We start from the raw sequence: 27,204 nt of genomic DNA on the forward strand, positions 1-27,204 counted from the left end.
ATCCATATAATTAAATCTTAAACCCTAGTTAAAATACTATAAAAGGAACATGATGCTCTCATTATCATCCAACTCAACTCACTTCAACCAAAATAAACCAAGTTTTCATTCTCTAATAACTAGTAGATGAGAGGTTCCTTTCTATAGTGATTTTGAATCCTTATTCATTGTTCTTCATTAATTCGAGCCATAGTGATAGAGTACCATACCCACACATAGCAAGTCAAATACTTAATCATAGTGTGGAAGACGGTGGTTAATCAAACCGAATGAGAGAAGGAGATCTAGGCTCAGATATAGTTATTACTTTGTGATAGAAAGGAACAAGGGTTAGAGATCTGAGCGAAAAGAGTCATATTATTCAACTGCCATCAATGTAAGGTTTTCTAAACTCTTGTGTGCTTAATTTTATTGTTTTAGAAAATTTATTTTTAGTGTGAATGAAATATACATGCTAGTAAATCTAGATCCTGGTAAAATAAATTCCAACAACTAGCTTCAGAGCCATGGTAGTAATTTACTTTCATGAAATATGGATTTAAAACGATGATTGAATGATTTGGATGTGTTCATGTTAGTTTATGTGTGATTTGATGAATGTATGTGAATTATGAAATTTTTCTATGAAAATAATTTTATTTTCATTATGAAAATAATTTATTTGGATTTCTTGTGAAAAATTAAGCTATTTTAATTTTTATGGAACTCGATTCTGATAAAAATTGAGAAAGATATGGTGTTTTGAAGTTTCGGGTGCATATGGTTGAGCACCATAGGATTGTATTTCTTAGGGATAAGAACTAGATTCATATCATTGAGATTACCCGACATCACACCCAAAACAAACCAGTCACAAACAGTTTGGACCATATCATCGCACACAATTGACCAAAATTTTTGATAGAAAGCCAGAGTCATGCCATTAGGCCTTGGAGATTTGTTTGGATGCATCTAGAATAGAGTTGTCTTGACTTCATTCATTGTGAGCAGTTTTAACAACTCAGCGTTATTCAACGAAGAAATAGATGGCTAAACACAATAAATGACCCCCCAATCCACTTGAGATTAATAAAAAATACCAGAGAAATAATCATCCATCACATGAGGAAGGCCATGCTCCCAATCAACCCATTCTTCAACTTCATTTTTCAACTTATAAATCAAATTATTTATGACGAAAAGTAGCACTTGCATGAAAAACTTACTATTTTTATCCCCAGATTTAAGCCACAACTTTTTAGATCTTTGATGACAAAAAATCTAATGTTGATCCATAATCTCGACCATATTCTTTTCACCTCGACAAAAATTCTACACAACTCATCATCCCGACAACCTTAACATTGTTTAGTAACCCTCCTTACTTGATCAATTCTTTATTTAAACTTTCAATTAATATTAGCTCCCTAATGTAACAAATGCTCCCCATAAGTAGAAATCTTACTTTGAATAGACTAGCCAGCATAAGACTCCCATACATCATGAACAATCTGAGTACACATGGGTTCTTTTAACCTTACAGTCTCAAACTGAATAATCTTCCTACCTTTACCCCCAACCTAAACGACTGGGTCCACCAGAAGAGAATAATGACCAGATGAAGCAAAACCTAAATTAAAAAGCTTAGCAGAGTGCAAAATGTCCATCCAAGCCGAGGTAAAAAAGTTCAATCAAGGTCTAACAGACCTCCACCCACCTATTTTAACCTCGCCCCCACTCCCACTTAAACTGATGACCATGGAGCTCAAGCTCATATATCTCACAATCACCTACCACCCTTTGAAACCCATCTAGTAACCAAGTAGGGTAAGGCCGACCTCCCCTTTTGTCTCCTTAAGAAAGAATATTATTATAATCACCTAACAAGCACTATGGTAGTGTTGAACGATCTTGCAAAGTATATATGAGATCCCAAGTGTGCTAATAAAGACTCATATTCAGCTCACCATACAAACTAGTTAACCTCCTCTCCTCCTTACCAACCACTCAAGCTATGAGATCTATATGATTCGTGGAATAACCAATAATTTTAGCTTCCTCTCTTGACTTCCAAAGCATAGCCAACCTCCCCCACCCCCCCAAACGCCCTTAAGCCGCCATCGAGAACAACCCTTCATACCCCAAACTACGTTTCAAACTCTGAACACGAGTATCATCACAAAGTGTCTCATAAAGAAATATAAAAGTTGGTCTATTTTGATACACTATCTCTTTAAGGAATTAAACAACCCCTGGATTCCCAAGCTCTGGCATAAACAACTCATAATGATTGGCTGACTCTTGTTCACACCATCAATGAAGAAGAGAATCGATTTTGGTTTAGGGATTTGAGTGTCTAAGCCACTAATACCATATTAGGAAGGATGTTGGGCCTTACTCAACCTAACAAAACCTACTTGTTATGGGAGGATTGCCTTCACCTTAGTGAATTGAGTAAATAACACCAGTTAATGTGGGACTTTAATACGCTCTCTCACACACAGCGTTGACCTTGCCAAAAAACTTCAAAAAAATTAATGTTAGGGACACCCAACATTGCAAAACTAAACCTACTCTAACACCATATTATAAATGAAAAAAAAAATTCTTCAAAATGAATTCTCTTAGTGGTTTAATTACAAGTAATGCTTTATATATGTATTATAAATGGAAAAAAGAAATTATTTATAACTAACAGAAATTAGTTATCACTGATAGAAAACTAAAATAGAGAATTAATCTTACAAAAATATTGTTCAAATAAAAAATGATAAAATATATCTTTTGTCCCACATAAATCGATTATATCAGGTAGCTGCATGAAAATGATCAAAAACTTGCAAAGGCTAAGTAAGTCAAACAACACTACTCTAATGGCATGTTTACTAATATGTAATGGGAATCAATGGTGAGATAATCATTCCCTTACATTTGTTTATATTATTAAAATTAAGAAATAGAGAACTTGATTAAATAAGGGAGAAAGAAAAAGAGAACTCCCCTCACCAATTTTATAAGGAATGTCATTAAGGGTAATGGATTTTAATTATTTTTATTTTATCTTTTAATATTAAATATATAATAACAATTTTATCCTTTAAAATATATTTCACAAAATAACTATCATATTATATAGTTTAACTCAAAAGGGCAATTCAGTCAATTTAAGCATTCCGATTACGTTTCCTAATAAAGTAAACAAGATAAATCACAACTATTCTATTTCCAAAAAAATTTAGTAAATAACATATTACAAATATTGATTCCGATTATTTTTCATTTATTCCATTACATTTCTCCATTAGTTTATTCTGATTCGGAATACTGTATAGTAAACGTGTCATAAATGTCAAAATTCCTATTGGATAGATTCACAATACTTTAAGAAAAAAAATACAATCCTAATTGTTCGGTATGGAGAAAGACTTTTTTTTTTAGTATTGCAAAATTACTATATTATTCGTAAATTATTAATACAATACTTTATTATAAATATAATTTAGATGGCGTTTGGTCAGGAGAAATGAAAATATAAGAATATGAATGAGAATAAAAATAGAATGAAATTTAAAATGCATAAAAAAAATTGATAAAAAAATTATTAAATTTTTCTCTTGTTACATTGGAATTTGAAATGGTCTTTCCTTTCTTTATAAAATGGAATAGTCATTTTCTACCAAAATGGTGGAAAAGACCTTCCATTAAAATATCATTCCAATACTTTAAAATACAACCAAACAAAAGAATTGAATTAAAGTTGTTTATTTTTCATTTCATTCTATTTATTACCTCCAACCAAACGCCACCTTAATTTTTTTCACTTGTATGTTATTTGTGTGAGACTTCTCTCTACAATTTCTTTCCAAATTATTGAGGAAAAAATTGGTAGATAACAATATTTTTCTTCCCACTTTTCTATTCTCAATATTTCAGCTATTCTTCTCACTTTTCTCTCCTCTCCTTTATTATCTTTCCTGATAGGCTAAATAAAACTCTTTTATTTGGCTCCATAACCGTTATCTAAACTGACTAGTAAAAATGTCAAAAAAAGCAATTGGTACAAAACATGAAAATACCAACTTAATAATCAAATTAGAACAAAATTTAAGCAACACAAATAAATAAAACATCACATGATTGCAATAATGCATATAAAAAATAAAATTACTTAAATTTTATTTAATAAATCAATGCTATACCGAAAGGAAAGCTATGCCAAACTAACTGTTTAAGATACAACAAATAAGTTTATGGTCAAAATTTGACCACCCCAAAACGAAGACTGGTGTCTTATAAATATATGAAATAACGCCCTGAAAAATCAAATTAACATCATTCTCAAAGAAAGCATGTAGTCATTAGTAGCCTATTCAAAATTACAACCAGCTGATCCAAAAACATGTATGTATAAACTTGACCTATATGATCAACATAATGATCGAATTTTGCTCCTGATTCTTCTATCCTCAAGCATCAAAAGTCTGCTTAAATGAATGGTATATAAATATTTTCGCCAATTGTGGCCGGAGAAGGACTGGAATCTACTCAAAGAATGGATATGATAACAAACTCAAAAAATAAGTTGTATTAAAGGATATATACTTTGCCATTATACCCGCTGATTTCATAACTCACCATTCAAGAAGAAATTGCTGAAGAAAATCATTTTGAAAAATCCAATCTAGTCGTTTGGATCCATTTCTTCATCCTGCTCAAACAATAGAGATGTGTTAGTATTGCCAGAGCTATTTGATTCAGGTTGTTCAACCAGATTGCTTTCATATTCTAGTAAGTCATCGTCATCAGTTTTGCCCTCTTCTTCTGCAAATGATTCCGAAACAATATTTTCATCATGCTGCATCCATTTAGGGCACTCTTCTTCACCACCATATAAAACACGGGCATCCTTGCCTCTAACAATATTTGGAGTCTCTGCAGAAGGTATTCTGCAAGAGCATTCGGGAAGTGGATGTGAAATGAACGATGCTGATTTCGACAACAGGGACTGCCTAATAAGGCCTTCCTCACCCAAGCTTTTGTTTAGGTGTTCCTGCACTACGAGTGTCCAATTATGCTTTGGATGGTACAAATTGTCGCGAGTAATGTTCAAAAGTTCTGCAAGAAATTTCCTGTTTAAACAAACAAGTATTAGAAACCAATAATAATGACAGGTTCAAAATAAAAATAGGCTTGTTTCATCTTTTCCAGATGGAAATGCAGTATTGTTCTTACACTAATTTTTTTTTTTTTTTTAAAAAAAAGTTCTTATACTTAATTAATAATTAAAAATAGCCTCTTTAGGATTAAAGACAATGATTCAATAAAATTCAAGATGACCAGCGTTTCCTTTTATTCTAAAGCACATAAACAATAACAAAATTAACATTTTATACAAGTTGCAGTGATACTTGAATATAAAATTGCTTATAAAATTTGACAAACAACCAACTTTACGTAAATAGCATATTAGAAATAGTTTAAGTCATCTTTGGCATCCCACTTTCAAAATTTAGATGTTCTGACAACTCTGAAAAATGAAACTTTGCAGACTCATTCCTAATGTCATCCTTCATCCAAAAAAAATTGACATAGAACAAAAGATGTCATGTGATTAAAAGTTAAAAGCTTACAGGCTAAACTAATAACCCCTACGTAAACGTTCAAAGTTACAGTCATCGTCATATCCCTTGTAAGCTTAAAAAATTGACAACCCAGAAATCATGCAATTTGTCAATTTTTTAGTAATAGGATTTGATTTGACTAAAATATCACCCAACCATTGATAGCTGATCATGTGATAATTACACTTAAATGTGTTTCCCATCCATTTTTTTCACAGACAATGAACGAGGCCTTAATTTTCTTGCACCATTACAGTAGTAAAATATAAATTTATAAATCAACGACAAAAGTTGCAAAGGATAATGTCAAAAGTGAAATTAACTCCAGCTGAAAATTGTGTTGTCAGAAACTAACAAACATAATGATTTCCACATTATTATCACATCATTGACATGTAAATTCTGATAAGAAGTTCTTAATTTTAGTTGTTGCACTATATTGTTTTCCAATAAAATAGATTAAAAAGTTTCATGCATCACTAACCTGTCTGGTCGATACGTTCTGGAAGAAGCAACCTCATAAAGTCTGTGGCCCATAACCAAGCTAGAAAAATCTGGCCATCCACTAGCATCATTGTTAAAACCAGGAAAAAAGGCATCTGCTTCCACTGAAACAATATAATCAAGAGCATCCCAAAGAAGTCGATGGGCTTGCATTCTTAGATCCACAGGTGAAGGGTCAGGTTCTGTTTCAGTCTCAGTAATCCAACCATACCAACCTTCCTTTTCATGTCTATAGATAGGTCTATCTGGAGGGGGAGGAAGAGGACGAGGCCTTGGACCAGCTTTATTCCATTCTTCTTTTAGTTTCTCCCTTTTGACTGGAGGTGATTTAAAGAGATCAAGTGGAAGAGGTGTTTCAGGTCCAACCAAATCAGACAGCTCTGCTTTTGTACACAAAGAAGTGCGATCTACTAAGTTAGCAAACATGGCACGCAAAGGGATCAGAACCCGTTGACCTCCAAAAATTTCAGAACCAGCAAGATATACTATGGTTTTAGGAGGATAACCCATTGCACGCAGCAGAATTCCAACCTGTAAAAGTTTAAACAGCTACTTAGCTCAAATCAAATAATTAAAGCGAATCTAGATTGGTTTCAGCAACAGAAAGGGTAATGAAAAAAACAATCATAGCTCAGAAAGTAAAGGCAAGCAAGCATGACTATATATTTTAGCATGAGGCCCACTTCAAGAAAACAACGGGGAAAGTGAAGGAACACGAGCATAGCTACTACATATTCCATATCTGATATTTGATCACTTAGATGAATTACACTAGTGAAACTGAATTAAATTGTGCTAATACATAATCTCCTAAAGTAACATATTCATACATCTGCAGCAACCTATCTAGCATGGCTTGTCTCTTGAAAACATTATTTGGTACAGAAGCTTGTCTGTCGGCAAGGAGTTTGGAGGGTTGGGTACATGCAATATTCTATACGGTAACAAAAATTTAATTATGAAATGGCTGTGGAGATTTCCCTGGGAAAAAAATCACACTTAGGCATACATATATTTATTGAAAGCAAGTACTTTCTCTCTGTAAATGGGTGGGACAGTTCAGTATGTTTGTTTATTCTTCAAATATATCACTTTTAAATCAGAAAAGGGAGATGCAATTAGATTTTGGGAGGATTACCCATGGTAGATAGATGTCCTTTTACTGTACAGCGTTGTTGCTTCTCATAACATTTCTATAGCAGTTTGCAATGACATGGGAAAATGAGGAGAATAGAATAATTCTGTAGGGTTCTAAAGTTTGTTTGAAATCTGAATGAGGAAGATTTTACAGATTGCAGAGTTAATTATGGTATTATATGATAACAATTTCTATTTAGAGCATCATGTAAGAAACACACACACACACCCAAAAAAAAAAACCTACTAAAACAAATATCCAGAGATGAATTCCACTTTTCAAAACCTTGGCAAATAATATCTTAATGCAAATTTCATGAGGTAACAAAAATCTCAATGCAACCCAGAGTGTTGTAACCTTTGGAACAAACAGCAGAATAAGAGAATTTCTATAAATAGTGCATCAATGAAGTGAAAGATTTTAACAAAGCATACCTCTTCAGGCATGAGTGGGCATGAACCATTTTCTCTTCGCATGTGAGAATCGATGCTTAATTCTTCATTAACAATACCTCGTTTAATCATTTGTGCCCTTCGATATTGTATGAGTTCGGTATGAACATCCTAAAAGATATACTGTGTTAGCTAGAAAATTTTAGAAACAGTAGTACAAAAAGTAATACCACTAATGAGGCCCAAAAGTTAGCTTCAACACCCAAATGTGATGAAACTTAAAGGAAACAAAGATAAGTAAAAAACAAGGAAACAATGCCAATAAGAATATAAATAAGCTCACTCCGCAGGTTAAACTACCAATGGACTCAAGCCTAATTAACATGTAGTGAAAGTCCAGAGTGTGCCTAAGATAAGTTGATCATAACCTGATAGGGACCACTGAACGTGTAGGAATTATGACATGAATTATATCATCCCAAACCAAACTGATTGTGTTATACTGTATGCAACTTAAAGTTGCATCGCTGAAGATGCAAACTTAATATTGTTGCTTACTTATTTCTTCTCCCTAGAGATCCAGAAAGTACTTTGATCCTGGAAAAAAAACAAAATAGGTTTAAACAGCTACCTGAAAAAGTTCTGCACAACCATTATATGCCAAGGTGTCTCTAATTAAGCCAGGATGAAAAACAAGGAAAGGCTGGCCCCATGCTCGTAACCTGTATGAAAAACAATATAAGGATATTGAGAAAAATAGGAGAAATTATTACATAGACATTCGGACATACAACTGTCAGATGTACTTATGAATCGTGAAATTATTCCAGGTCAAGTAACTATTTTATATTACATTTGATCTCTGGTAGCTTGCAACTCGATGAGCCAACCTACTTAAAAGTACTTCGTCAATTTCTTCAGATATTATTTCAGAAAACTTACAGCAGGGTTTAGGGTGTCATTGGTTGGCAATCGATGCTCTTTTATTATTCTTTTATTAGTCTAATCTCCCTGCAAATCAAATGATTCAAACCTAGGAATAAATCAAACTAACTTGTAGAAATAGCACTCATTTTTCAAACTAAATATAATAACTCCTATGTCCTTTGTGCACCAACTGCTTTTTGTAGAAAATTACTATTCTGAGTAAGAAATCCTACAAGACCTCAAGACTATGTCTGCATAAGTTCTCTACATACCAATATCTTGCCAAGTGCATTCAAATCTTAGCAAGAGAGGTTGAAAATCATACCTATCTACCATGAGGTGCCCGAGCTCCCTAATTTCAGGTCGGAATTGGAGAGCGTGGAAAGAAACTCTGCATCTAAGCCTTTGAAACTCAGACATGCTAGATGGAAGGATAGACTGAAAAGAGGAAGCGATATTAATTTTTATAAGAAGCAGAAAAAAAAATACTAATAATACGACTAGTAAGAGAACAAGGTTCATCCAAAATTATGAACTTAAACAGCAATTACCAATCATATCAGTAAACTAACAAAAAATAAAATCTTAGTTTAAAAGATCCAAAGATAAGATTGTTCCTTTCCAACCAAAACAAATAGCCATAGTGGCAAACATTCCAAAGGTTTTGTTCTTTCTTCTACAGTTCTATCACCTTTCCCACTTAAACCCTGAGTCAAATTAAAACAAAGAAAAGAAAGAAAAAAAAAACATCCTACATTAGATGGGAAGTTCCTATTGACCATGGAAAGGCCTTGTACATGAAAGGAAATCATTTCAACCTATGTCAATGAACTACTATTCCCCCTCCTCATACTGTTGACCAATACAAAAGCATCATCAATAAAAGCATGTTTTGGTAATTGTTTACCCTAGAAAACAAGCAACCTGATATGGTTAATAGATTCAACAACTACTTTTTAAAATGATATGACATTCACAAATTTGAGATGCACACTACAGATAGGAATTGCAACTATTGTAGGAAAATTACTTCCAAATCATTGCAGTAAATCCATGGTAGCTAAAGAAACACGAATTATTTCTTGGAAAACTCAATGACCTTTGAGAGATTATAAGGATAAATTACCTGCAGACATCCACCATCTGTAATAACCAAACCAATAACTTTGGCTTTCTTTAATGCTGGTAGCACTTCTTTAAGATAGAACTTTGGATTCGCTGATCTTTTGGGCTTAAAAGTAGGAAATGCATTTTTTTTCCTGGCTGCTTTCAAATTTTCAGGCAAGCTCTTAACAATGAGTATGTCATTTGTAAGTGATGCTATAAATTGCTCCTCGTCATAGAGATAAGAGAAACTCTTGAATTTGTTGCTGAGTAAATATTGAATAAGAGGTAAAGTGCAGTTAATACGAATGATTTACTAGATTTGAACCAATAAATTAAATAAGAAGGGAAAGTAGCATTAAGTACCTGACACCTTTTGAGCGTGTAGTCTCTTGAATCTCTGGAATGACAAGAGTAGCATTTAAAAGCCTGGATATGATGACCAGATCACAGATCTGGAAGATTAACAAAAATTTAATTAACTCCAAGTAGAAATTGTCCTACAGATGACTTACACATTAATTAAACCTTACCGAAGATCTTATGTTTGCAAATCCACCAAATATTTTTGCATAAATGAAACCGTTACTTTGTTTATTTGGTACTGTAAGAAAAAGAAAAACAATCCATTAGCTAAATTCTCTAATAGTCTTCCCTTTACCAAACACAGCAAGAAAATATTTTCAACTAAAACCCAGAATGACATAGCTAAAACCGATTCAGTATCATTGCAAATCCTAGAATGTTTGATGTAAGATAGAATCCTAAAATCAACAAATAAAAAGGGTGATAGAAACAAGAAAGAAATAAGATATTTGATAAGGAGCATACACAAACACATGTGTACATAGGAACTCTTTAAAATTTACATGCATAAGATAGCATAAGAAATAATCGAATCAAACAAAAGTTTCTTCTTAATGGATAGTATCTGTTACACACAACAAATTCAACTGATGGAGGAGTATCCTAAGAGAAAATCTTACCAAACCATGACAATTGACCTCTCGGGAAAGGCATACTCTCAGAAAAATATTGTTCTAGATTACATTTAATAGTAAGTTCATGGATTCATTAAACAAAGAAGTTTCCAATGCATTGGACTCTACTCGATACTGATAGGAGATTCAATTCAATTGGGATAAACTTAATCATTATACATGATTTATAAATTGTATCATGCTAAACCGTACAATACGCAGGAAACAAGAAATTCTGATAATAGTACTTGCAAAAGACTTTGTCACCATATTTGCTAAATAATTAAGGATCATAATTCTCAGACTAGGCAACTTATTCAATTATTTTTTTCTTTTTAACAATAATAATAACTAATTCATGAACGATAGTACCAAATTCTTACCCGCGTAATTGCTTCTAGGGTTGGCATAAGGCTGCAAGGATTTCAGTGGCTTCACAACACCCCAGAGTTTCTTATTCCGATATTTCTGTTCCAATGTATCAAACATTCCCATAAACTTATATAGACAAGAAAAAGACCGGAATTTGAACCCATACAAGCTAGTTGAAATTCATTGTAAATCATCATTCGCATACCTGTCTTCCAAGGATAGAAGCAAAATCATCGCGAAACCCGGCCAGGGCACTGTACTGAACCAAGTCGACAGAGGAAGACCTTGCGATGGAGAGATGGCGAATCAAAGACACAAAAGACAAGACCAGAACAAACAGAGCAATCCATTTGATCTTAGATTTGAATACCATCTGGGCAAAGAAATAACGAATTTAGAAAATTAGTCGAATCAGAAATGGAGATAAAAAAAAAAAAAGTACACAAATTTCAGTGACATTCTAAACTCACCTGTGGATACTGGATTAGATTATCGTAGATCGACAATAACAAGATTAGGCCTTGAATTCAATTAATCTAGTGCCGCATATACATGGAGAAGAAGAAAATGAAAGAGTAGCAGTAGTGGTACCATTGTTGTTGTAAGATCTGGTTTTGGTTTTGTTTTTGGATTTAATTTGGATTATTCAATTCTATATTCCAATGGATTTAGTTTTGTTGTTGAAAGTTTACTTATAAAATATGAATTTCAATTGTTCACTACTCAAAACACTATTTCAGTATTAAATTATTGGGTTTTTCTTTTTGGCAAAACAAAATTAGTTTTTTTTTTTTTCTAATCAAGAAAATACTTTCCTAACAAAATTAGTTTTTAGTGCAGACGATTTTTTTTTGGGAAATTTGAATTTGTATGCTTGCATTTAATTAAAATTTGTCCTCAAAACTCATAATACCCCATATTTTAAATATATGACCATTTTTTCTATTATACCCAAAATACCCTCTCTTTTTTCCTTCACCCCCTATCACTTCTTCTCTCTTTCCCTCTCTCTTCTTTTCTCTAACCTGCCCGAAGCTACACAAAGGGAGTCAATTTTTGCTCCTCTATTCTCATCCTCACTACACTAGCACCACACTGCAGAAGGCTCACCACAAGCTCACCACATAATTTCTCTCATTTTTGGACGAGCATACACTAACTTATGGGTAATTTTTTTTTTGTTTGAACAATCTTGTTTGTTGTTGTTATATTTAGTTTAGAATGTTATTTTGATGCTTGATCTGTAGATTGTTGCTGTTATTTGGCCGTACATTTTTCGATAAAGTTCTTTCGCCCGTGAAATGCGGATTTGTTACGGTTTTTACGCATTTTTCGTCGGGCCGATCTTTGGCCGATGGGGGTCCGATGGCCGAAAAATTTGATGGCGGGGAAGACGGCCGATGGGTCCGATGGTCGGACCATGTGGGTCCGATGGTCGACCGTTATGTATTTTTTAATTTTTTTTATTTTTTGGGCTGGGTCCGATGCTCTTTATGTGGGCCGATGGGTCCGATGGTCGGACCATGTGGGTCCGATGGTCCGACCCTTTTGGTATTTTTTTTTATTTTTTTTATTTTTTTTGGACACAGGTCCGATGCTCTTTGTGGCCCGATGGGTCCGATGGTCGGACCATGTGGGTCCGATGGTAAGACCCTTTTGGTATTTTTTTTATTTTTTATTTTTTTTGGACACAGGGTCCGATGCTCTTTTGTGGGCCCGATGGGTCCGATGGTCGGACCATGTGGGTCCGATGGTCCGACCCTATTGGTTTTTTTTTTTATTTTTTATTTTTTGGACCTGAGTCCGATGCTTGCTATGTGGGTCCGATGGGTCCGATGGTCGGACCATGTGGGTCCGATGGTCCGACCCTTTTGGTTTTTTTTTTTATTTTTTATGGGAAATTTGATTATTATTTATTTTGTAGTGATTTATTAATATTTGTGTTATTAATTTTTCTTTTATTAATAATTATTATTTTATTATCAATTAATAATTATTTTTTATTATTAATTATTATTTTAAATAATAATTGTTTTATATTATGAATTATTATTAATTATTGTTTTATTAATTATTGTTATATTTTTTATGGTTTTAGTAATAATTATTAATTATATTTTATTATTATTATTTTTTAATTTTTTATTATTAATTATTGTTTTATTATGAATTATTAATTATAGTTTTATTTTGCATTTTTTTATTAATAATTATTTTATTATTATTTATTAATTATTAATTATTATTTTATTATCAATTAATTATTATTGTTTTGTTATTAATGATTAATTAAGATTTTTTTCGGTGAGATTTTTGTTGTAAATTATAACTGTGTTTTTTTAAATGTTTGTGACAGATTCAACTGTTAATGCGTGTGTTATGTATAATGGTGTTTGGGAGCTTGATGGTAGAGATTGGATTTATAAAGGGAGTGCCGCTTTGACAATTGACATTGATCCGAGCCTAAGCTACTCAGGTTTGGTTGATGTTTTGTACGAAGAACTGGATGTTGACAAAGCGGAGTATGACTTGAAATTGGAAGTAAATTACAAGTACAGGAAAGGCTATGAGTATCCTGCTGAAGTTATTCGAAATGATAAGCGTGCAAGGTACTTTTTATCTACACTTGCGAAGAAGCACGATGAATTTATTCCTTTGTTTGTGACTTTGTTAAAGAAGAATGTTTGGGTTGATCCTAGTCCCACACCAAGTTACGTTAAGGATAATCGTAGCGAGGTTGGGAGTTTTGTTCCAGAAACAAATCCAGAGGTGTTGGTTGCGGATGTATTACCTGAATTAAACACTATGATGCCGAGTGCTGATATTGTAGCACAAATGCCCTTCATTGATGGTTTTTGTGATGGTCCGGACACGAATATTATGTTGAGGGAAATGATGGCGTAAGAGACGACGAAGGTACAGAGGCCCCTGCTGTTGTACCTTTGAACTTGACTCCACTATCGTACCAAATACCACCGAGGCCACCGAGGCCACCGACACAGAAAAGAATGCCGCGTAGAGAAAATTTCCAAACACACAGTACTAGTAGTAGTCGTCCGGGCGAAACCGGTCATGCTAGAGGAACTGCGACGGTACGGAGTCCTAATAATGGTAGAGAGACCAATGATGTTAGTGGTCCTACTGATGCTCGAGGTACCAATGTGACTGGATGGAGCGATCCATTTTCTTCTTCGACAAGTTACGGTAAATTCAAGGAGAAAATGTATACAAGAGAAGACATCGAGGATCATAGTCATTATATATCTACGGGTGGCACACCAGGCGGGGAGTTACATGTGGGAAAGTTTTTTAGAGACAAAGAGCATTTAAAGATGGTTGTTGGCACGTATGCAATGAAGAAAGGGTTTGACTACTACGTTAGGAAGTCCTGATCGATATTTGGTACGTCACATGTAAGGATACGGATTGTGGGTGGAGATTAAGAGCGAAGAAGAACGTACTTTCTAACATGTTTGAGGTGAGTACATTTCATAATGTACATACATGTTCCCTTGATCTTCGAGGAAAAGATAACCGTCGAAGCATCACCTGTAATAGTTGCCCATCTAATTAAGGATAAGTTCACAATCGACGGCTCGGATCGGTTGCCCTACGATATAAGAAAAAGTATGCACAAGGATTACGGGATCCAAATGAGTTACGAAAAGGCATGGAGGTGCGAGAGAAGGCAATACACACGACTCGGGGTACACCGAAGATTCGTACTCTTTATTACCTAGTTACTTGCACATGCTACGGTTGCGGAATCCAGTACCATCACGGATTTTGTGGTAGAAGATGGTCGCTTCAAGTATTGTTTCTTCTCTCTGGGTCCTTGTATTCGGGGGTTTAAGTTTTGTCGACTGTTATATGCGTTGATGGGTCTTTCTTGAAGACTAGGTATGGTGGGCAAATGTTGTGTGCGGTGGCTTTGGATGCGGGGAGTCATATCTTTCCGATAGCTTTTGCTATAGTTGACGATGAAAACCACAATTCCTGGACCTATTTTATGAGAAAATTGAAAGAAACGATTGGTGATGTTGAGAACTTAGCTTTTGTTTCGGATAGGCATCAAAGTATTGTTCGTGCTTTGGATATCGTGTTCCCACGATGCACACCACGGTGCATGCTACCACCACATTATTATGAACGTGAACCACAAGTTCAAGACCGACGTCTTCACGAATCACATTTACACGTGTGCGTACACGTATTCAAGATCGAGTTTCACGAGAGAATTTGAGAACATTCGGGCCATGAATCCGGCGGTTGCAAAATATCTTGAGGAAATCGGATTTGAAAAATGGGTTCGGTCGTACTTTCCGGGTACGTTACAATGTAATGACGAGCAATCGGGGTGAGAGCTTCAACAACACAACTAAGGATGCAAGAGGCTTCCCGATCACCGCTGTCGTAGCATTCACGAGGTCCAAAGTCCGAAGTGGTTTGCTTCACGAAAAGAAAAAGCTGACAAGTGGACGAAACCCCTAGCACCAGAAATGGAGGAGGACTTGGCATTGCATTTTGAAAAAGGTCAGTTTTTGAACGTTGACTCATGCGGGCCTCACACGTTGCAGGTTCACCCTGGAAGAACGATTCTCACGGTGGCGTAGTGGACTTGCAGGAAAAGAGTTGCACTTGCGGCTTGTTCCAGTGCATGAAGTTTCCTTGTCCTCATGCATGTGCTGCATCTCAGGAGCGAAGTATTAGCGTGTACACACTATGCTCGCCATATTACACAACCGAATATTGGAGGAGAACATACGAAGGAACAATTATGCCAGTTGGTGACGAGGATGATTGGGAATTACACGATGACATAAAGAACATGACGGTTAGATTACTGTTGAGAAGCAACCGGTAGGGCGACCCAAGAAGCAAAAGGTTGGAAGAATTAAGAACAACCGAACTGCTTGTAATGGTGAAAGGATTATAAAATCACGAAAATGTAGCAAGTGCGGTGCCACGGGACACAACAGAAGCACTTGCACCTACCGAGGTTTAACATAAATTTTTAGTTTATTAGTATTGTGATGCGTTGGACTATTATGTTATTTATATTTATGGTGTAAAATATTTTTAATTTGTGGCATGAACATGTGTTGTACTGTTACGTATTTCGTATTGCATTATTTCTAAACTTTGTTAAAAATCTGAGCCAAAAACAAGTTCTACTGATAAAATAAAATAATTTTAGTGAAAGTAGTTTGTTCAAATTGAAAAGTGTAAAAGTAAACATTGTTCAACAAATATAAAAAATTAAACATCTAAAGTTCATGCCAAGTTCTGGTAGAATAAATCTACTGCCCATCTCTGCCGAAAGAGCGACATATGCTGATCATGTACTCCATCGAATGGTAGATCCAATAACTTATGCTCAATATGCTCTATGACGTACATTCCACAATCGCCGCTGCAATAGTAGGTAAACGCCAAATTTAATAAACCATAGAGAATATTATAAAATTTTTTTGTTAATTAATAAACATACTATAAAAAAAATGCATTTAAATTACCTCGATTTTGTCTGAGGTACAACTTTATTGTCCATCATTTCCCAGTCGAAGGGTCTGACCTGACTTTCGGAGGAGGCATCATTTGAGGGACCATCACCATGTAATGAGTGTCACATACACCACACTGGTCCACCAATTTGGCTAGTAAAGGGCACCACACATCCATAAGCGAATTCAGTTCGTCTTTCGTTAGAGATCCAAGACTCGAATCGAAGAGGAATATCTTCCACAACTCAAGATTGACCTCCATAGCGATCCAATGTTCCGGTCTGTTCAAGAACATGGACATGTATATGCACTCCATACCCTTCCAAGAAGGCAAAAATTGGTTTGGATCCCCACGAAGGAGTTCCAAGATGGACTCATCCCAAACAAAACCATCATGGTCAGTATTGCTCTTCCAAGCATCCCACCGACCCCTCAACGATGAGGTAAACCAAGATGGCATCACAGTACACTTACGTGGGTACAACTCCGGGAAGAAGTGTTGCCTCCTCCTCATCATATGGAAAGCAGCATCCAAATGCTGCACAGCACATATAAATAAGTCAGCAGTAAATAACAACATTAAAAAAAAAAAACAAATAACAACGGTAAAAAGCAGTAAATAACAACATATAATACTTAGTTAATAAACTTACGTCATCAGAAAGCCATAGTTTGTCTGTATTTAGGGTCGAGAACCAAGCCACGCCACACGGATGGGGTGAAGACGTCCCTCGGATACTTGTTTCCGATGGTTCCCACTAACCAATTTCGAAAACTATGTAGTAGCTTCTCATCAACGGGCCGAAGTGGGTCAACATTCACATTGGTTGTTGATGGCTTCATCTTCTTCTTCATTTCGGTGTACTCGTCAAACCACCTTGGCCTTTTCTTCGTTCTCTTCTCCACCGGTGTTGGAACGGTCTCTAAAACCTGAACCTCTGAATCTTGGGTATCTCCAATGGACGTGACCGACATGTTCTGAGGTGTCCGGAGTACATCTTCCTCATCATTAGGTCTGTAATCATTCGGAAGAATGAACTCATCTCCTGGAGACACGGCGTACGGCGTGGCTGCGCCTCTCTGTTGGGCCTTCTCTGATCTCCCATAAGAGCCAATAGGGTCTTCAAGTAACCCATTATCTCATTCTGCCCTTTCAAAATATCAGTCTGGCCTTGCTTCAAAGCAAGCTGTTCCTTTTCAACACGCTCCAATCTTGCCAATATGGCAGAAGATATTGGCACCTGAGGCTGTGAGGTGCTGGGAATAGATGCGCGCTGCGGCATAGATGCGAGAATCGGGCATTGAGGCGGACGGTGGAACGAACGGGCCCACGATGGTGGAGAATGTGGTGGTGTATCATCTGCGAAGATTCCAGCTTCCTCCGCTCGCTGTTCTAGCGTGAGTGCAAGCTTTGAAGCTTGGCTGCGCAAACTATCCTGAGTAGGCTGGCCATCATCGCCAATAACCAATTCTTCCATATCCACAAATAGAGGCGCCTCACCTCCAGTGACGTGGCTCAAAAACTCGGCCTCATTACTCCGCGGACATAAAACGGAGTACAACATCAACGCAAATTATAACAAATTGATTATTAGACTTAAATTAAAATAAAATAAATAAATAAACGTAAGCAAATGCAATGAATTAACAAACTCACTTTTTTCGCAAATAATCTGATGACTTCCTCTTTCCCGAGTGGGGCATCCTTACTCTCCCAATTCACCATTCGGGGAAAGCGATGCGATCTTCTGATTGCAAATTTCTCAGCAAGCTCGAGGATGGACTCATAAGCCCAATACTGCAATGCTACAGCATATCCATAGGCCGAATACTTTGACTCCTTCTGAGTCGTTCCCTTCACAATCTTCTCATCCATATGCTTTTTCTTTTGTACGAAGTCCTTACTCCAAGTATCTTTCAACAAGTTGAAAGAAATTTTCCCCCACGGGTAATTGTAGAAAAAAGGGAGGTCCTCAACCATTCTAATGATAAATGGGGGAACCAGGTTCTTCTCTTCTTTCCCAGTCAGAACACCCATCACGAACAGCACCAAACCCAACTTGTAACAATCATCCTTCTCAGTGCAACTCTCAAAGACGCTGCGCAGACGACCAATGCTGATAGATGGATCCCCATTAAAATATTCTACTATCAAACGGTCTGACGTCGCCCTCTCCGAAACCTCAGCCTCAGTCGGTCCACGTAACAAATTAAGCCCAGTCACCAAGGCAAACTCAGTTCGGCCGAATCGGCATCTCTTCTTTGCAATATAAAAATGCACCTCATCATCTTTATCTGATTTTATCTTATGCATGAAGAGTTGATGGATAAGAGCACCTGAAAACGCTAATGGCTCTCTCTCAAAAAAATTGTTGAAAGGGGATTCCTCCTTCACCCTTTCCAACAACTGCATTTGTACAAACTTGGCTTTTACTTTGGGGTAATAGTAACTACCGCCCCGCCAAGTAACACGACCGATGTAATGTTCGGACAACGCGGTAAAAGTCGTGGAACTTTGGAAGACTGAAAAAAAAAAAATTATATTACACCCTAAACCTATAAATAAACAACAATTAATCATTAATAATAAAACAATAATCAATAAATAATAAAAAATTAATAAGACAATAAAAATTAATACAAAAAATAATAATTAATAATAAACAATAATTAATAAATAATACAAATTAATAATTAATAATTAGTAAAAAAATAATAATTAATAATAAACCTTAATTAATAATTAACAAAAATTAATAATTAATAACTAATAATTAGTAAAAAATTAATAAATAATAAAACAATAAAAAATAATACAATAATTAATCATTAATAATAAAACAATAATCAATAAATAAAAAAAAATTAATGAGACAATAAAAATTAATACAAAAATTAATAATTAATAATAAAAAAATAATTAATAAATAATACAAATTAATAATTAATAATTAGTAAAAAAATAATAATTAATAAAACAATACAAATTAATACAATAGTTAATAATTAATAATAAACATTAATTAATAATTAACAAAAAATAATTAATCATTAATAATAAAAAAAAATTATTAATAGAAGGATTATTAATAGAAAAAAAACACTAATTCATAATTAATAACAAAACAATAATTAATCATTAATAATAAAAAAATTATTAATAAAATAATTATCAATCATTAATATAAAACAATTATTAATAAACAATTTATTAATATAACAATTATTCATAATTAATGTAAAACAATTATTAATAATTAATAATAAAAAATAATTAATAATTAATATAAAACAACTATTAATATAAAACAATACCTAGTAAATAATATAAAATTATTATTAATAGAAAAACAATAATCAATAATTAATAATAAAACAATTATTAATACTAAAACAATAATTAATAAAAAAAACAATATTCAATAAATAATAATTACTAATTAATAAAACCAAAAAAAAAAAATCAACCCACGGGTCCGATGGCTACAAATCGGACCCACTGTGAGGTCCGATTGGTAGCCATCGGACCCATACAAAATAATTACCCATTAATATTTAAAAAAACGAAAAAAAAAAAAATTGATTGGCCCGATGGGTCCGATTGGTACCCTATCGGACCATCGGGCCCACTTTATTGGACCATCGGGCCCTACCAGATAGACCATCGGGCCCACTTTATTGGACCATCGGGCCCATACCAAAATGACCATCGGGCCACCTTCTTCACCATCGGGCCACCTTCTTCCCCCCCCAATCCGAACGCATATTCACCATTTTTTACAGTCAAAATCCAATTTTTACGGATCCGAATCCCATTTTCACAATAAATTTCTTAAATCTTACCAATAATATTTCACAACTCAAACTAAATAAATCTATAAACCATTTCTAAGAAAAAAAACAAAAAAAAAAAAAACCACTTACCTTTGACATTTTCGGAGTGGGGTCGGGTTGCGAGTTGCTCGGTTGGTCGGGTTCAGGTTCCACGGTGGTTCGACGGCTGTGGCTGAGTTCGGTTGCTCGGTTGCTCGGTTGCTCGGTGGTTCGACGGGCTGGGCTGGGTTTTGGGTTTTTTAGGGGATACCGAGAGAAGAGTGAGGAAGAGAGAGAGGTTGAATTTCAAATGAGAGGGTTAAATTTGGAAATTTGGTAAATTGGTCATATATTACCAATTTTATTAAGTTTGGATTTAGGGGAAAAATAATATGGTATTTTAAGCATATAAATTCAAATTTCCCTTTTTTTTATTATTATGTTTGGCTTTGTTTTACTTTTTTTATTGTTATTTTCTTGAGTTTAATTTCTAATTTTTATCTAATAAAAAAAATCCTATATAGCCATGCAAGCCTCAATTTTTCGTTACTTGTGGACTCGGTGGATGTGACCACCCTATGGACACATGGGCGCCTACAGACCATGCAAAAGATTTTTTTCGACCAAATTTGGCTTTATTTTGTTTTCTTGTTTTCTTGAGTTTAACTTTTAGTATGCATCTAAACAAATCTTATGTGGCCATACAAGCCACCATTTTCTGTTACCTGTAGACTCGGTGGATGTCACGACCCTATACATACATGGGCGCCTACAGACCATGCAGAAGATTTCTTTTTACTAAGTTTGGCTTTGTTTTGTTTTGTTTTCTTGTTTTATTGAGTTTACCTTTTGGTTTTCATCCAAACAAATTCTATGTGGCCATGCAAGCCACGGTTTTCCGTTGCTTGTGGACTCGGTGGATACCACGACCTTATGAACACATGGGCGCCTGCGTCCATGCAAAATATCTTTTTGACCAAGTTTGGCTTTGTTTTGTGTTGATTTCTTATAGTTTAACTTTTGTTTTTCATCCAAACAATTCCTATGTGGCCATGCAAGTCCTAATTTTTCGTTGCATGTGGACTCGGTGGATGCCACGACCCTACGCACACATGGGCGCCTACAGAACAAGCAGAAGATTTTTTTTTTGGCCAAGTTTGGCTTTGTTTTGTTTTTTTTTTCCCTTTTTCTTGAGTTTAACTTTTAGTTTTCATCCAAACAAATGCTATGTGGCTATACAAGCCACATTTCTCCATTACTTGTGGACTCGGTCAATGCCACAACCCAATGCACACATTGGCGCGTGCAGAACATGCAGAACATTTTTATTTTGACAAAGTTTGGCTTTGTTTTGTTTTGTTTCCTTGTTTTCTTGAGTTAAACTTTTGGTTTTCATCCATACAAATCATATGTGCCCATGCAAGCCACGGTTTTCCGTTGCCTGTGGACTCAGTTGATGCCACGACCCTATGCACACATGGGCGCCTGCAGACCATGAAGAAGATTTTTTTTGGCCAAGTTTGGCTTTGTTTTGTTTTTTTTTTCTTTTTTTCTTGAGTTTAACTTTTAGTTTTCATCCAAATAAATGCTATGTGGTCATGCAAGCCATAGTTTTCCATTGCTTGTGGACTCGGTCAATGCCACAACCCTATGTACACATGGGCGCGTGGAGAACATGCATAACATTTTCTTTTTGACAAAGTTTGGCTTTGTTTTGTTTTGTTTTCTTGTTTTCTTGAGTTAAACTTTTGGTTTTCATCCATACAAATCTTATGTGCTCATGCAAGCCACGGTTTTCCGTTGCTTGTGGACTCAGTTGATGCCACGACCCTATGCACACATGGGCGCCTGCAGACCATGAAAAAGATTTTTTTGACAAAGTTTGGCTTTGTTGTGTATTATTTTCTTGTTTTCTTGAGTTTAACTTTTGGTTTTCATCCATACAAATCCTATATGGCCATGGAAGCCACGGTTTTCGTTGCATGTGGACTCGGTGGATGTCACGACCCTATGTACACATGGGCACCAGCGGTCCATGCAGAAGATCTTTTTTGACCATGTTTGGCTTTATTTTGTTTGTTTTCTTGAGTTTAACTTTAGACTTTCATCCAAACAAATCCCATGTGGCCATGCAAGCCATATTTTTTCGTTGCTTGTGGACTCGTTAGGTACCACGACCCTATGCACACATAGGCACCCGCGATCCATGGAAAATATCTTTTTTGACCAAGTTTGGCTTTGTTTTGTTTTGTTTTCTTGTTTTTATGAGTTTAACTTTTGGTTTTCATCCAAACAAATCCTATGTGGCCATGCAAGCCCCAATTTTTCATCGTGGACTCAATGGATGCCACGACCTATACATACATGGGCGCCTACGGACCATGTAGAAGATTTTTTTTGCCATGTTTGGCTTTATTTTCTTATTTTCTCGTGTTTAACTTTTGGTTTTCATTCAAAAAAACCCTATGTGGCCATGCAAGCCATAGTTTTTCGTTACTTGTGGACTCGGTCAATGCCACGACCTTATGCACACAAGGGCGCGTGCGGAACATGCAAAAGATTTTTTTTTACAAATTTTGGCTTTGTTTAATTTTTTTTCTTGTTTTCTTGAGTTAAACTTTTGGATTTCATCCATACAAATCATATGTGGCCATGCAAGCCACGGTTTTCTGTTGCCTGTGGACTCGGTTGATGCCACGATCCTATGCACACATTGTTGGTATTATATTTATCCAAGATCTTAGATCTATTTGCAAGTATGTTGATTTAACAACCTAATATTGAACTTCTAAAACGATGAACTGAACACATAAAAGTTAAGAATAACTTACGGTGATTGCGGCGGAATTAATGTCTCCTTCCACTCGGATCTCTAACCCTTGATTCCCGTCCGTAGCGAGTATAATCAAGATCTGAGCCCGAAAGTTCTTCAGTTGGATGTGATCCTTCACAGTCTTCCAAACTATGATGAGATACTGAATGATGTGAGTGGGCACTTCTCTCTCACTAGGGATTTCGAAATCTCTCTCTTGTTTTTCTCTCTTGATTTCGTGTGACACACTTTGCAAAGCAAAGTTTTCTCAAGCAAACACATGCATACAAAGAGAGGTGAGGGGCTGCTATAAATAGGAAAAGGGAAGATCACAACTTTCCAAATAAACGATTTCCTCTTTTCTTGTGTAATTGAATAAGCGCCTTATTTAGTGTGATTCACCACTTTCCTATTTAGGCTAGGCTTTGATTAGCAATTAAATGACAAATTAAATTGAAAAATAATAATTGGGAAAAAGCAATGATGTGGCCGGCCATGGTGTGAATGAGCCTCACATGGATTTTGCAGTTTCCTCAATTTTATTTCTATTTCTCCAAAAATACCATTTTTCCAATTCTAATCATTTAAATGCCAAAACCAATTATTTAATAACTAAAATAGATTATTAAATAATATTGCCATTTAAAATTAATTATTAATTTAGACATGCAAAGTCTCATAATTAATAATTAAACCTAGAAACCCTCTTATTTACAATTTCATCCCTAAACTGTGAGAATTCACAAATTAGACATAGTCTAACTTTTAGAATTATAATTGATTAATCATAAATCAATTATAGAGTCCTACAAACAGTATAATCTCAACTAGAATGGGGACCATGGATCTATATTCTGAGCTTCCAATAAGTTGAACCGATTTACCAAGTAAATCCCTAACTTATTAATTCCTCGTTGAATCCACTCTTAGAACTTGGAATTGCACTCTCAGACTTATATAGAGCATATCATATGTTTCACGATATCAATATGCTATCTCATTTAACCATTGTTATAATCTTAATGTGATTTAGAGATCCTCTATATAGATGATTTACATCGAGACGGGACCAATTTACCGTTTACACCCCTCAATGTATTTTGCCCATTTGAACACTTAGTTACCTGTAAATGATGTTTGAACACTTCGTATGTTCTCCTCCAATATTCGGTTGTGTAATATGGCGAGCATAGTGTGTACACGCTAATACTTCGCTCCTGAGATGCAGCACATGCATGAGGACAAGGAAACTTCATGCACTGGAACAAGCCGCAAGTGCAACTCTTTTCCTGCAAGTCCACTACGCCACCGGTGAGAACTGTTCTTCCAGGGTGAACCTGCAACGTGTGAGGCCCGCATGAGTCAACGTTCAAAAACTGACCTTTTTCAAAATGCAATGCCAAGTCCTCCTCCATTTCTGGTGCTAGGGGTTTCGTCCACTTGTCAGCTTTTTCTTTTCGTGAAGCAAACCACTTCTGGACTTTGGACCTCAGGAATGCTACAGCAGCAGTGATCGGGAAGCCTCTTGCATCCTTAGTTGTGTTGTTGAAGCTCTCAGCCCAGTTGCTCGTCATTACATTGTAACGTACCCCTGGAAAGTACGACCGAACCCATTTTTCAAATCCGATTTCCTCAAGATATTTTGCAACCGCTGGATTCATGGCCCGAATGTTCTCAAATTCTCTGTGAAACTCTGATCTTGAATACGTGTACGCACACGTGTAAATGTGATTCGTGAAGACGTCAGTCTTGAACTTGTGGTTCACGTTCATAATAATGTGGTGGTAGCATGCACCGTGGTGTGCATCAGGGAACACGATATCCAAAGCACGAACAATACTTTGATGCCTATCCGAAACAAAAGCTAAGTTCTCAACATCACCAATCGTTTCTTTCAATTTTCTCATAAAATAGGTCCAGGAATTGTGGTTTTCACTGTCAACTATAGCAAAAGCTATCGGAAAGATATGACTCCCTGCATCCAAAGCCACTGCACACAACATTTGCCCACCATACCTAGTCTTCAAGAAAGACCCATCAACGCATATAACGGAGTCGACAAAACTTAAACCCCCGAATAGAAGGACCCGGAGAGAAGAAACAATACTTGAAGCGACCATCTTCTACCACAAAATCCGTGATGGTACCTGGATTCCGCAAGCGTAGCATGTGCAAGTAACTAGGTAATAAAGAGTACGAATCTTCAGGTGTACCCCGAGTCAGGTGTATTGCCTTCTCTCTGCACCTCCATGCCTTTTCGTAACTCATTTGGATCCCGTAATCCTTGTGCATACTTTTTCTTATATCGAGAGGGCGGATCCGAGCCGTCAGTTGTGAACTTATCCTTAATTAGATGGGCAACTATTACAGGTGATGCTTGACGGTTATCTTTTCCTCGAAGATCAAGGGAACATGTATGTACATTATGAAATGTACTCACCTCAAACATGTTAGAAAGTACGTTCTTCTTCGCTCTTAATCTCCACCCACAATCTGTATCCTTACATGTGACGTACCAAATATCAGTCCCGGACTTCCTAACGTAGTAGTCAAACCCTTTCTTCATTGCATACAGGCCAACAACCATCTTTAAATGCTCTTTGTCTCTAAAAAACTTTCCCACATGTAACTCCCCGCCTGGTGTGCCACCCGTAGATATATAATGACTATGATCCTCGATGTCTTCTCTTGTATACATTTTCTCCTTGAATTTACCGTAACTTGTCGAAGAAGAAAATGGATCGCTCCATCCGATCACATTGGTACCTCGAGCATCAGTAGGTCCACTAACATCATTGGTCTCTCTACCATTATTAGGACCTGTACTGTCAGTAGTTCCTCTAGCATGACTGGTTTCGCCTGGACGACTACTACTAGTACCAGGTGTTTGGCAATTTTCTCTACGGGGCATTCTTTTATGTGTCGGTGGCCTCGGTGGCCTCGGTGGTATTTGGTACGATAGTGGAGTCAAGTTCAAAGGTACAGCAACAGGGGCCTCTGTACCTTCGTCGTCTCTTACGCCATCATTGCCCTCAACATAATATTCAGGGTCTGGACCATCACAAAAACCATCAATGAAGGGCATTTGTGCTACAATATCAGCACTCGGCATCATAGTGTTTAATTCAGGTAATACATCCGCAACCAACACCTCTGGATTTGTTTCTGGAACAAAACTCCCAACCTCGCTACGATTATCCTTAACAGAACTTGGTGTGGGACTAGGATCAACCCAAACATTCTTCTTTAACAAAGTCACAAACAAAGGAATAAATTCATCTGGCTTCTTCGCAAGTGTAGATAAAAAGTACCTTGCACGCTTATCATTTCGAATAACTTCAGCAGGATACTCATAGCCTTTCCTGTACTTGTAATTTACTTCCAATTTCAAGTCATACTCCGCTTTGTCAACATCCAGTTCTTCGTACAAAACATCAACCAAACCTGAGTAGCTTAGGCTCGGATCAATGTCAATTGTCAAAGCGGCACTCCCTTTATAAATCCAATCTCTACCATCAAGCTCCCAAACACCATTATACATAACACACGCATTAACAGTTGAATGCATCACAAACATTTAAAAAAACACAGTTATAATTTACAACAAAAATCTCACCGAAAAAAATCTTAATTAATCATTAATAACAAAACAATAATAATTAATTGATAATAAAATAATAATTAATAATTAATAAATAATAATAAAATAATTATTAATAAAAAAATGCAAAATAAAACTATAATTAATAATTCATAATAAAACAATAATTAATAATAAAAAATTAAAAAAAAACAATAATAAAATATAATTAATAATTATTACTAAAACCATAAAAAATATAACAATAATTAATAAAACAATAATTAATAATAATTCATAATATAAAACAATTATTATTTAAAATAATAATTAATAATAAAAAATAATTATTAATTGATAATAAAATAATAATTATTAATAAAAGAAAAATTAATAACACAAATATTAATAAATCACTACAAAATAAATAATAATCAAATTTCCCATAAAAAAAATAAAAAAAAATACCAAAAGGGTC

The 27,204-nt window shown here is 35.4% G+C and overlaps 2 protein-coding genes and 1 long non-coding RNA gene across 3 annotated transcripts; all 3 read right to left on the minus strand.

Annotated features, from left to right (window-relative positions):
* Positions 1 to 4,131: 4,131 nt before the first annotated feature.
* LOC115725210 (protein EMBRYO SAC DEVELOPMENT ARREST 30) lies at positions 4,132 to 11,813 on the minus strand. The gene is made up of 11 exons (XM_030654648.2): positions 11,488 to 11,813; positions 11,223 to 11,390; positions 11,029 to 11,113; positions 10,199 to 10,269; positions 10,032 to 10,120; positions 9,688 to 9,931; positions 8,887 to 8,999; positions 8,266 to 8,356; positions 7,677 to 7,805; positions 6,085 to 6,635; positions 4,132 to 5,108 (listed from the first exon to the last, which is right to left on the minus strand). The coding sequence occupies exons 2-11, from the start codon at positions 11,388 to 11,390 to the stop codon at positions 4,661 to 4,663; spliced, it is 1,989 nt and encodes a 662-aa protein (XP_030510508.1). The 5' UTR covers positions 11,488 to 11,813; the 3' UTR covers positions 4,132 to 4,660.
* A 4,358-nt stretch (positions 11,814 to 16,171) lies between these two features.
* LOC133038871 (uncharacterized) lies at positions 16,172 to 16,603 on the minus strand. Its single transcript, XR_009688437.1, has 2 exons — positions 16,534 to 16,603; positions 16,172 to 16,430 (listed from the first exon to the last, which is right to left on the minus strand). It is a non-coding gene; the product is annotated as an uncharacterized LOC133038871 (long non-coding RNA).
* A 7,108-nt stretch (positions 16,604 to 23,711) lies between these two features.
* LOC133039314 (uncharacterized) lies at positions 23,712 to 25,266 on the minus strand. The gene has a single exon (XM_061118176.1). The coding sequence runs from the start codon at positions 25,264 to 25,266 to the stop codon at positions 24,187 to 24,189; it is 1,080 nt and encodes a 359-aa protein (XP_060974159.1). The 3' UTR covers positions 23,712 to 24,186.
* Between the last annotated feature and the right edge of the window lie 1,938 nt (positions 25,267 to 27,204).

Source organism: Cannabis sativa, chromosome 6 (genome assembly GCF_029168945.1).
Source record: "Cannabis sativa cultivar Pink pepper isolate KNU-18-1 chromosome 6, ASM2916894v1, whole genome shotgun sequence".
Lineage (NCBI taxonomy): Eukaryota > Viridiplantae > Streptophyta > Magnoliopsida > Rosales > Cannabaceae > Cannabis > Cannabis sativa.